Source organism: Miniopterus schreibersii (genome assembly GCF_964146895.1).
Source record: "Miniopterus schreibersii genome assembly, chromosome: 18".
Taxonomy (NCBI): domain Eukaryota; kingdom Metazoa; phylum Chordata; class Mammalia; order Chiroptera; family Miniopteridae; genus Miniopterus; species Miniopterus schreibersii.
The window spans coordinates 5,796,656-5,808,809 of NC_138121.1; the positions used below are offsets into that span (position 1 = coordinate 5,796,656).

The 12,154-nt window shown below is 49.9% G+C and overlaps 1 protein-coding gene and 1 pseudogene across 2 annotated transcripts in view; both read right to left on the minus strand.

Moving 5' to 3' along the window:
- Positions 1 to 10,540, minus strand: part of LOC308547542 (17-beta-hydroxysteroid dehydrogenase type 3-like) — a 14,672-nt gene extending 4,132 nt beyond the window's left edge. The window contains exons 1-10 of the mRNA XM_081118108.1: positions 10,285 to 10,540; positions 9,910 to 9,956; positions 6,400 to 6,475; positions 6,050 to 6,160; positions 5,830 to 5,897; positions 2,590 to 2,634; positions 2,362 to 2,396; positions 2,073 to 2,154; positions 493 to 558; positions 22 to 171 (exon numbers count right to left, since the gene is read on the minus strand). Of these exons, the coding sequence (XP_080974234.1) occupies positions 22 to 171; positions 493 to 558; positions 2,073 to 2,154; positions 2,362 to 2,396; positions 2,590 to 2,634; positions 5,830 to 5,897; positions 6,050 to 6,160; positions 6,400 to 6,475; positions 9,910 to 9,956; positions 10,285 to 10,438 (834 nt within the window). The 5' untranslated portion in view covers positions 10,439 to 10,540. The remainder of the gene's footprint in view (positions 1 to 21; positions 172 to 492; positions 559 to 2,072; positions 2,155 to 2,361; positions 2,397 to 2,589; positions 2,635 to 5,829; positions 5,898 to 6,049; positions 6,161 to 6,399; positions 6,476 to 9,909; positions 9,957 to 10,284) is intronic.
- LOC308547960 (CBY1-interacting BAR domain-containing protein 1 pseudogene) lies at positions 934 to 1,831 on the minus strand (annotated as a pseudogene). The gene has a single exon. The product of its transcript is annotated as a CBY1-interacting BAR domain-containing protein 1 pseudogene (transcript).
- Positions 10,541 to 12,154: the final 1,614 nt, after the last annotated feature.

Here is a 12,154-nt window from a genome sequence, read left to right on the forward strand (position 1 = left end):
ATAGGTGCCCCACGAACGTACCTGCACAGCGTGTGTGAAGCACCCAGCGGTTTGGGAGGCGAGGCCAAGGGTGTCCAACGCCTGCCGAACGAAGTCTTGGGCATTCAGTACCATGGACCGGTATTTTATGTTATCAGTCATGTTTGATTCCACCAAGAAGGGGCTCACGGTCTGCAGGAAGGAGGGGGGTAAGGAGAAGAACTCCCTTCTCGCCCCAGCTTAAGCTCCCAGGACCTCTGAGGATCTGAGTCCCACCCACTTGCTGCTCTCGCCTCCAGGCCACGCCCCCTGCCCCCCCCGCGCCTCCAGGCCACGCCCCCTGCGAGGCCTTCAGAGTCAGGGTTCTGTCGGACATCCCTGCCTCGCGCGCCCCCCCCCCCCCCCCCCCGTGAGCCCCACTGTCTCTAAGCTCCTCCCCCCAGCCCCTGGCCTTCGGAGCTGCGCTCGGGTCAGGTCCCCAGGAGCCCCCCCCCCCCCCCCCCCCGCAGGCACCTGCACGGTGACCCCGTGGGAGAGGTACTCTGCGCTCAGCGCCTGCGAGAAGCTTCGCACAAAGGCCTGTGGAGGAAGGAGAGGGAGGGCCTCAGGCTCGGGAGCCTGTGTGCAGCCCCCCAGCCCCCCCTTGCCCTGCCCCAGCACCAAGCCTGCTCCTAGAACCCCCGAAGGCTCCCAAGCCCCCGCCCCAAGTCCTCACCGCAACCCCCGAAGGCTTCCAGCTCTAAGCACTCCCTCGATTCCCACACACGCGCTCTTCCCAGGGCCGGGCTCCGATCTCCCCACTTCACTGCGCTCTCCTGCCCTAGCCTCCGTTTCTCTTTTCTTATTTTATTTATTTAATTAATTTATTTATTTAGTCAGCATTAAATTTCCTTTATTTTCCATTTCCAGTAGGGTTTCATTTTGAAGTTTAATGTATCAAGCCAGTATAAAGCTTTACAGTTTAGTAATTCTGGATTCCAAGTCATTTAAGATAAAAATGGAAATGTGAAGTTTAAAAAAATTGCCTTCATCATCATCATCATCATCTGCTTGCTGACCCTCTCTTAGTCGACAGGTGGACACCGTCCGGTTCCCGGCACACACTTAGCTGACAGTAACTCCGAAGAGGCGACTGAGTTTGCTCTCGCAGCATCGAGGCGAGTTGAGCAATGTGGCCGTGGGGAGAGTCTGGGAGAGCCTCCAGGTCATCTTCGTGGTCAGCCTTTTGTATGCTCCGGTAGGCGGCAGTGACGACTCCTGAAGCTCTGCCATGCACTAGCATTCCAATGGTGACAATTCTGAAAATATGGTCGTATATCCTTTATTTTCTGCTCTTCAAAACTGTCAGTGGTTTCCTCTAGCCGAGGAGCCCTTCGGGTGGCATCCACGGCAGCCGTCTGTAATTCGGCTTCTGCCTGCGAACTGACACATCGGTCAGATGGGTTTGGCTGCCGGGTTCTTTCTCATGGAGTTAACTGTTTAGCTTCTCGATTCCCGGCTGTTAATGTTGCGTTGAGGTCATCTCGTTTCATTTTTACAATAGTTCCATAAGCTTTCAATGGGTCAACTACTTTGGCTTCAGGTCTTTCAGCCTCTGCCTGTCGATAACCCTGAAGTGTGGCAAACTCATCAGCAACGTTTTGCAGGCCCTGCTTTAAATTCGGGGTCTCTGTGGAGGCGTGCACGTTTATTTCATTCGCCGGGAGGTCTGCTTTGTCTCGCAGTCTGGCAGCTTTCCGCACACAAGCAGCAAATATTTGGCACAGCTGTCCCAAATGCTTCTCCACAATTGTGACAGCATTTTGCAATTGTCTGGTTTGAGCGTCGGGTTTTCCAAGCTGTGCCTCAGCATCTTGCCTCATGCACCGCCGAGACCCTGGGCCTGGGCCCAAGGACGCAGATGCAAAGGGCCTGGCCGTGCGCGGGGCCCATTTCTCTTTTTTTTTTAAAAAAACTGCTGGATTGTGTCCCAATGTCCCTGTCTGTCTGTCTCTCTGCCTCTCTGTCTCTCTCTCTCACACACATGCATTCGGGGCTATGGCAGGAATCCCAGGCAAGACAAGCCCTCGCCCCAGTCTGTGGGGTCTGGGTACCTTAGAAGCTGCGTACGCTGCTAAAAATGGGCAGGGTCTACTGTCAGAAACTGAAGAGATGTTGATGATGATGCCTTTGCTCCTGGAGAGGGAAGCATTAGCTGAAAGGCGGGGAGGAGAGGATCCAGGTGATTCCCACCCCTCCACCCCTGAGCCATGTCCTAATCTGAGAAATGTCAGAGGGACAGGGAAGAGCTGGAAACGTAGGTGGGACAACTGGGAAAGGGAAAAAGCCTGGAGGTTGGATGGGGGAGGACCCGGAGTGGGAGAGAAAAAGGCTGCCTCTTACCTGGAGACCATCTGGGGCAGCACAATTGCTGTCATCTGTAGAGAAGAGCGGGAAGGGCCTCGTTTTCCCTTTCCAACCCTTTCACCTGCCCCATCCTCAAGTTCACTCCCACCCCCTACCTTCCCTTGGGGAGTATTCCCCTAGCACCTTCTCCACTGGACAGGCCCAGAGGCAGGGGTGTCTGGGGATCACCCAGAGTGGACTTAGCTCCCCCTAGCCCAGTCTCACCTGGGCCACAGACATGATGTTGCAGTTTATAACATCCGAGAGTCGCTGGGAAGAAAACAGAGCCATCAGTCCCTCCCTTCACCAACCCTGCCTCAAGTCCCACCTTTTATTTCCTAGCTTACTTTTCTTTTAAGATGGAACACATTTGTTTTTCTCTCTTTTAAGTAGAAGAGAGCTACTAGAATTTAAAATGCACCCACCCTTTGACCCATCAACTCCACTTCTGGACATTTATTCCTTCCCAAGATACTCACACATGTGGGAAATGAGTTATGTCCAGAGATATTGGTTGCAACACTGTAGTCGCATGTAATAGGAGACCTCCCCAACGTTGGTCACTGGTGGAATGTGGCTAAATAAACACAGTGTAGCCCAGATGCATCACTGTGCAGCAAGTCAAAAGCATGGGTCAGCTATTTCTTCTGATTGGAATAATTTCCAAGATACATGGCTACTTGTAAAAGGTACAGCACCGAACAGGCTGCCTGACATCCGGACAAAACCGACACATACATGCTTTCATATGCATACAGGAAAAATACCTACCACATTTTATTATATTTTTATTTATTTATTTTAAATATGTCTTTATTGATTTCAGAGAGAGGAAGAGAAAGGAAGAGAGGTAGAAACATCAATGATGAGAGAGTCATTGATCGGCTGCCTCCTTCACGCCCCACACATGGGATCGAGCCCACAACTTGAGCCCGAAACCCACGCATGTGCCCTGATCAGGAATCGAACCGGCAACCTCTTGGTGCACCAAGGTTGCCAGTTTGATCTCCAGTCGGGGCACATACAAGAAGCAACTAATGAATGCACAAATAAGTGGAACTGCAAATCAATGTCTCTCAGCCACTTGAAGGGAAATGTTGCTCCAAATGTCAAATTTTCCTGTTTGGATTCTCCCTTCCCTCAAATCTTGGTGCTACAATTCCTCCTTTCTTTAGGGGTTGTATAATGCCCTCGAACAACTATTTCAAAAATATTTTTAAAAAAAATTTTTTTTCCCCATTCTCATTTGCAGAGTCAGTCTCAAACAACAACCTCCTCTAATACTAGAGGCAGAATATGCAGCTAGCCTCTCTTTAAATTTGATAAAATAAGCATATGCATAACTTTGAAATAATATTTAACATTTAAAAGCCATCCCGATCTTCTGTTTTGTCTGTCTGATAGTAAAGGCTAACACTTATGGAACACACAACCTAGATATATGTGTGTTACTTCATCCCATTGTGATAACAGCCTTGTGAGGCCAGGAAAAGTATTTATTCTCATTTTATAGATATGAAACTGAGGCCCAGAGAAATGAAGTCATTTATCTAAAGTCACATAACTGATAGAAAACAAAGCTGGAAATTTTACCATCTATGTATTCTTTTTTTTTTAATTCTCACCTGAAGATGTTTACTGATTTGAGAGGGAGAGAAAGGGAAAGAGAGAGAAAAAGAAAAAGAAACATCAATGTGAGAGAGAAACATTGGATCAGCTGCCTCTCGTACACACCCCAACCAGGGACCGAACCTGCAACCTACGTACTAGGTGCCCTGACCAGGAATCGAACCCTCAACCTTTCATTGTACCAGACAATGCTCCAACCTACTGAGCCACACTGGCCAGGACCCATCCATGCATTCTTTATCAGGCAGCTACTAAAGGATATGTTTCAACAAAATGAAGGAGTAAACCAAACAATGCTATGACATGATAGAGAAAACGGGGGCTTCTTAAGAGAAAGATTAACGGAGGTCCCAGGATTTGTGGAAAAGAGGGTAACAAGTTCAGCAAGAAGATGAAATGGCTTGAACTTCTTTCATATTTTTGGATTGCAGTTTGGAGTTGAAGTAGCGATAAGTACATGGAAACTCAAGGAAGTGCAAAATCAAGACAAAAATGACTCACTCCAGGGAGAATAAAGTTGTCCAAGAAAGGAACAGCATGGCTCGGTGGTTGAGCACCGACCTAGGATCCAGGAGACCTCGGTTTGATTCCCGGTCAGGGCACATGCCCGGGTTGCGGGCTCAATCCCCGGTAGGGGGCGTGCAGGAGGCAGCCGATCAATGACTCTCATCACTGATGTTTCTCTCTCTCTCCCTTCCTCTCTCTGAAATCAATAAAATATAAAAAAAGAAAGGAAAACTCATCCTAGTCTACTACATGGCTCAGCTGTGGACAGCGTTCTCATATGCACAGTAACGTGGCTCTGTAGCCACATCTGTGAAATATCAGCTGGGGACTAGAACCTGGGAGGATGTGTGTAGTGTGGACACAGGTGTCTGCGAACTGGAACTATTCCTCATCTTCCACTGTGGGTGGTCCCTAAATAATGGCTGACCCTGAGACATCAAGAGGTACACTATAAATATATATCTGACCATCCTTTTCTCGGGGCTGCACGACCGCCCACTGGGTCTGTGGGGAGGGCACTACTGCTAATGCCCAAACAACACGCTCACATCAGCTACAGCTCTGCTTTTCCTGGGTGCAATTTTTGGAGAGAAAAAAAAGTATCAGGTATCTTAAACAACTCTTGTAGAACTATGTGACTTTTATAACTTTGATTTTTTAAAAACCTTATAGATAATATTTCATTTAACAAAAGAGGCAGGCACCTGAAACTGAGGTACAAGAGACCATGTGACTCCCATCGGAAGTATGGGGATATATCTACAGGTGATTAAGAAAAAAGAAGCCATGGGTTCAAGAATGATCCCAAATAAAAATTTAAAAATCACAGACTCTAGCCCGGCTGGGTGTGGCTCAGCAGTTGAGCGTCGACCTAGGATCCAGGTGATCAGGGTTCGATTCCCGGTCAGGGCACATGCCCGGGTTGTGGGCTCGATCAATGACTCTCTCATCATTGATGTTTCTCTCTCTCCTTTCCTCTCTCTGAAATCAATAAAGGTATATTTAAAAAAAAATAAAAACCACAGACTCTAAATGGCAGGCACTGGTTTTCCCATGTAGGTCTCCCCCCCCCTAAAGTTAGCACCAGAGAACAGAAAAGGGCAGAACCAGACAGGTTGAACAGTTGTACTGGCTGGCAGTGCAGAAGGCGCCCCATCACGGGACCTCCTCCACGGCCTAGACATCAGACTCGCAGCTTTGAAAACAGTTTTCCAACAGGAGGCAACAGAGTGCCTTCTTCCAACAAAGCCAGGAGCTGCGTGAGTTTTCCCACAGAGGGCAGTAGTGGGAGCAAGAGGTGCCGAGAGGGCACTAGTGGGTTTCACTCACCTTCTCGAAGTTCTCACAGTCCAGCAGCTTCATCATGACATTAGCATATAACATGCCCACGTTGTTCACTGAGCAAGAGGAAACGAGATGTCTGTGTCCCTCCAACAGTCCCAGAGAGACCGACTGGGGCAGAGGGAGGGCGGCCACAGAGGGCTTCGGGTCAGGGTGAGCGTGGGGGCACTTGAGGGAGCCGCTGCTCCAAGCAAGCTTGGGGACATACCCAGGATTCCAATCTCCAGGTCCTTCAGTCCGGTCTTAATGGCCTCGTAGATCTCCAAGCCCCCGGTGAAGTCGGCCTGGATGATTCGAGTGAGCCTGCCATGGAGCCGCTCTGGGGACAGTGGCAGCGGGAGCCAGGCCTGAGCTGGAACCAGCCCCACCTCGGCCACCCCGTCCGCGTTCAGCCCCATCCTCCCTTCCCCGGAGGAAGCCCCCCCTCCGCCCCACCCCGACCACCCCCCTCACCAGGCCCAGGTCCAGCCCAGTCCCAGGAGAGGCTGCAGCCCTCGCCCCAACCTAGCCCAGCCCCTGTCCCCAGCTTGCCCAGCCTCCGGAGGGTGGGGCTGTCACCTATCTCCTTTGCCTCATGCTCCAGCTTGCTCAGGTTTCGGCTGATGAGGACGATGTTGAGGCCTCTCCGGGAGAGCTGCGGGGAATTTAATTTGCTTACTCATTAATTCCACGGATATGTGCTGCGCGCTGGCTGCCAAGGTGAACGAAGGAGAAAAACGAAGGCTGCTCTCAAGGAACATGCCTTCTGGGGAAAGAGCATTCCGGGCAGAAGGAACAGCAAGTGCAAAGGCCCCCGCACAAAGGTGGCAGCCTGGAGGACGGCACCAGGCTCCGAGCACTGAGCGAAGCGACCAGTTGTGGAGCAGCTCATGAGTTGGGCAAGGAACCAGACAGAGCCTCGAATGCCCCCCGTAAGGACTTTGGCTTTTGTTCTCGGTGATATAAAAAGTCAATCATTTGCCGGGCTGGTGTTGCTCAGCGGTTGAGCGTCTACCCCATGCACCAGTAGGTTACCAGCTCGATTCCCGGTCAGGGCACATGCACCGGCTGCTGGCCCGACTCCCAGCAGGAGGCAGCTGATGGATGTTTCTGTATCTCTCTCTCTTCCTCTCCCTTCCTCTCTCTTTAAAAAATCAATAAAAATGTGGTTTTTTTAAAAACATATCTTTATTGATTTCAGAGAGAGGAAAGGAGCGGGAGAGAGAGAGATAGAAACGTCAATGATGAGAGAATCATTGATCGGCTGCCTAGCCTGCAACCCGGGCATGTGCCCTGACCGGGAATCGAACCCCAATCTCCTGGATCCTAGGTCACTGCTCAACTGCTGAGCTACACCCCGCTGGGCAAAACGTATTTTTTTAAAAAAAAATTCAATCATTCAAGTGTTCGCTCCTTTCTTCATTCATACATTTATTCGAAATGTGTTTACTGGCACCTGATCTTTGCTGGGTGGTGCTGGGGACACAGGTGCCCGTGACAGACTCAGTCTCACCCCTCCACCCACCTGGGGGCTGTTTCTAAGGCACAAACCTGCCCCTCCCTCTGCTGCTCAGAACCTGCCTTGAGCCCTGGCTGATGTGGCTCAGTTGGTTGGAGTGTCATCCCACACACCAAAAGGTGGTGGGTTCCCGGTCAGGGCACATACTCAGGTTGTGGGTTCGATCCCCGGTTGGAGTGTGTATGGGAGGCAGCTGACCAATGTTTCTCTTTCACATCCATGTTTCTCTCCCCCCCCTTTCTCGCTCTCTCCCTTTCTCTCTCTAAAATAAATAAATAAATAAACGGCATTGAGATGTTGATGATGCTGACATGTTTATCTCCACGTGGACATTCCCTCTGTACTCCAGAACACCCCCCCAACTGCATACTTCTCAACCTGGACGCCTGATTGGTATCTCAAACTTAAAATGGCCCAAACTAAACTCCTGTCTGTCTCCCAGCAACCTGTTCCTCCCTCAGTTCAACCCCATCTCAGTAACTGCAGCTCCATTCTTTGAGGTGTTCTGGTAAAAAATCTTGTAGTAATTTATTTTATGAGGCCAGCATTACTCTCGTACCAAAACCCAAAGATATTACAAGAAAAAAAACACTACAAACCAATATCTCTCATAAACTTGGATACAAAGACCCTCAACAACAACATACTGGTAAATCAAACCCAGCAATATATATATATATAAATATATATAATGACCAAGTGGGGTTTATATCACGAATTCAGGGTTGGTTCAACCTTTGAAAAATCAATCAATGTAATTTACCATATAAACAGACTAAAGAAGAAAAACCACAGGATCGTCTCAATAAGACCAGAAAAATCATTTGACAAAACTCAACCTCCATTCATGATTAAAAAAACCCACACAACAATAACACAACAACAAAAACCTCTCAGCAACCGAGGTATAGAGGAACCTTCCTTAGCGTTATCTGCTCTACCAGCAAAATCAATTCCGAATCCTAGTACTTCTCACCTCCAGTGTTATCACCCTGGTCTAAGTTGCCAGCATCTCTTGCTTGGTTTTCGCAACAGCCTCTCAGCGGATGTCCCTGCTTCCACCCTCACTTCCTGCAGTATCAGATTCCTGTTCTGCTCAGAACCCTCCCAGGATCTCATCTCAGTAAGTATTAAAATCCTCAGAATAACCCACGAGATTCTCCATGATCTGCCCTGAAATTGCATCTCTCCTCATCTGCTCCCCTCTCCCTCTCCCTCTGATACAATCACAGTGGCCGCCTTCCTGCTCCTCCAACAAGCAATGCTGAAAACAACAGTCCACAGTAAACACATTTAGGTATGTGGATCACAGAGTTTAGAGATACTGGCATAGGCTTTAACTAAATGATTCAAGTGCTTTGGTTGTCATGTAGCTTCCAGTCAAAGATTAATAAGGTTATGTTAGTCATGTCCCAGGGGCCTGCCTGTAAATCAACTTCCAGGAAAAATGCTTAGAAGTACACTTTGCTTGAGATAACAGATAATACAGCTAGTTAAGCCCAAAACAATGATAGCTTAAACCAGTAACAATGCTCCTTTACCCCAGAACCTTTGCATGAGTTTCTGCCTTTTGCTTTAATGGTAACCATGCTGACACACAATTCTGAGATATCTTGCAGAATCTTGGTTCTTCAACCCAGTTAGGTCTATCAACCACGGTGATGAAAGCACCAGACAAAAGGCCCTCAGGAACTGAATTAATGAGACAAAGGAAAACCGCGGGAAGCTTGCACAAAAACTAACCAATCGGCTTTGCCCCTGACTCCTAAGCCCTACCCCTACCCCTCAATCTTTGCTTTTAAAAACCCTGATGAAAAACCATCAGGGAGTTTGGATATTGAGTGATAGCTCACCATTCTCCTGGCTTGGTGCCCTGCTAATAAACTGATTTAATTTTTCCACCACACAATTTGGTGTTTAATGTTTAGTCAAGTGGGTGGGTCCTCTTTGGTTCAGTAACAATGCTCCTTTACTCCAGAACCTTTGCATGAGCTATTTCTTCTCCCTGGAAGTCATGTCTCAATTATCCATGTGACCCTCACCTCCATCAGGTCTTTTCTCAACGTTGCCTTCTCAGTGACACCTCTCGATCACCCTACATAAAAATTGGAACCTGCACATCCTCAGGGCTCCTTGTTCTTCTTTTCGTGATTTAATTTTCTCTTTAACCCTTACAGCCAGTTGACCCACTACCTTTTATTTATTTATCTTTTTTTTACACCTGTCTCCCCTCACTCTAGTGAACATAAGCTCCACGAGGGCAAGTTTGAAAATCTATTTTGTTCACTGCTTTCCCCCAGCACCTGGAAGACGTCTGGCAATAGAGGTGGTCGATAAATATGCTTTGGATGAATGAAGCCGGGCGGCGATGGGGGAATGTCAAGAGCCTGTAGAAGCCCAGTGTAAAGGCGTGAACCCAGGCTGGGGAGCAGAGGGAAGGCTTCCTGAGGGAGAGGGTGTCTGAGGGAACCAGACGAGCTATGCGATTCCCAGTCTAGTAGGCGCAGCTGACAACAGGCAAACAGACCGGGGAAGCCCCCGCCACCCACGGGCTCCAGGCCCCGGCTCACCTCATGTGCATAGGCCCTGCCGATGCCACTGGTGGCTCCTGTCACCACTGGAGAGGAGAGAAGAAGGACAAGCAGGAGGGGTAGCCTGACACTGCCGCAGCCCACCCTCAGCCCCTGCCGCTGAGACCCACGCGCACACAGCACGGGCCCCTCATGCCTCACCTGCGGGGTCTCTGACACCTGCTCCCCTCACCTGGGCAGCTGCGGGGACTCGGCGCCTCCCTTGTCCTGGTTGACCCAGCCTTCACTTCTCTTGCTTCCAGAACTCCCTTGATTGGGGGCTTTCTGCCGTGATTGGGGGCCCTCGCCTGTCGTCTGTCCTCGTGCCTGCGATGCCCATCGCTACCCGCTTGGCACAGAGCCCTTGCCTCTTACCTGCCCAGGCTCCGTGCGCCCTGAGCCAAGGGGCACCGCGGCGCACCTGGGGCAGCAGGTACACGTAGACCGTGCAGCCCACCGCCCAGGCCGCCCACAGCAGCAGGCTGGCGGCGGTGACGGCGCCCAGCGCTCTCAGCGGGTCCCACTCCATCCCGGCCTCTGGGTCCAGTCCCGAGCCCGCGCTGGGGCGCAGCTGTTTCCACCTCGCCCGCGGGGCCCGCCCGCACTGGCCCCGCCCACACCGCCCGCATCTGGCCCCGCCCCGCCGGCCAGGCCCCGAGCTTTATTCTCAACGTCAAACCGGGGCAGCTGCCCGAGCACCGCGCCTTGCGATCTGTTTAAGTCACCGTTATGCAGAATGTCACCTCGCCCCTTCCCTGCAGGCCCAGGGACAGCCTCGGCTCTCCTCCCACAGAGCTGGGTAAAGGACGCCCATAGGTGACCTTTGTTTTGGTCACTGAACTCACCTTAGCACCTGGTGGGAGCCTCATTTGGGTTTTGTCAATACACAGAGTTTGTCAGAATACCCTGATCTACGGATATGCTGCTCAAACAGACTAAAGCCAAAGCCCTTACAATGCCTTTACATGACCTCGCTCAAATTCCCCTTTTACAAATTCTGTTTCTCTTTTTTTTACTTGTTCTTAATATTTATTATTATTATATACACCACATAAATATGCACAACATTATTATAATAAAAATATACACAACATAAAATTTAGTCACAATGTTGGGCAACCTACCACCACCACTTCCAGAAATATTTCATCATCCCAAATAGAAACTTTGTACCCGTTAAAAACATCCCTTGCCATCCTTCCTCCCCCCAGGTCCTGGTAATCTTTTTTTAAAAATTTTATAAAGAGAGGAAGGGAGAGGGAGAGAGAAACATCCATCAGTCGCCTCCCATTCACACTACAACCTGGGATCAACCCTGAGTATGTGCCCTGACCGGGAATCAAACCAGTGACAGCTCAGTGTACTAGGTATGATGCTGCAACCAACTGAGCAACAGCCAGGGCAAAGCCATTTGATTTGCAAGTTGCCAAACAAGAAGAATGAGAAGCTATAGCTTAAAACCCAACCCTCCCAGTGGCTTTTAATAAACGGTTTTTAATGGCAAAGACTGAGGTTTGGGGTTAGGAGGAAGAGGCTGGTATGTGCTTCTGCAGGCTTTGATTGCAAAACTGTGTTTTTTTTAAGATTTTATTAATTTTTAGAGAGAGGGAGGGAGAGAGAGATAGAAACGTTGATGTGAGAGTGAAACTTTGATAAGCTGCCTCTGGCAGGCCCCCTACTGGGGCCCAGGCATGTGCCCTGGTCAGAGCTGAACCAGCAACCTTCCAGCCCACCGGAGGACACCCAACCAACTGGACCATACCAGCCAGGGCTGCTTGCAGAACTTTGGAACTTGGTCATTAAGGAAAGGGGCTTCAGCCCCGGATCTTCCTGGAAAATTGACCCTTTACTTCTGAAAGGGTTCCGGCCATGCTCTGGTCCTTTTGGTAGCGAACTAAAGGAGTGCGTTTGCGTGTGCGTTTCAGAGCCCCGCAGGGAATGGGCTTTTGCAGCAAAGAAAGGAAGGGCCTATTTCAGGAAGTGGCCCTGCCTGGAGACAGATGAGCTAATGCTCGAAGACCTGGCTCGCCGATGGCTTCCAGGGCATGGATTATACAGGGGAAAATCACTCATCGTGGTGACTAAAGGAGTCAGGGTCACTGGCAAGGTCGTTGTCTCTACTGATTGCTTGGTGCTAGGGCAGGGGGGTAGCCTGGTCAGTGCATCTGGCCCTGATGTCAGCCATGGTGTCCTTGCATTGCTTTTCCAGCCCTGGAGCTAAAACACAACCGAGGCCTTGATGTTA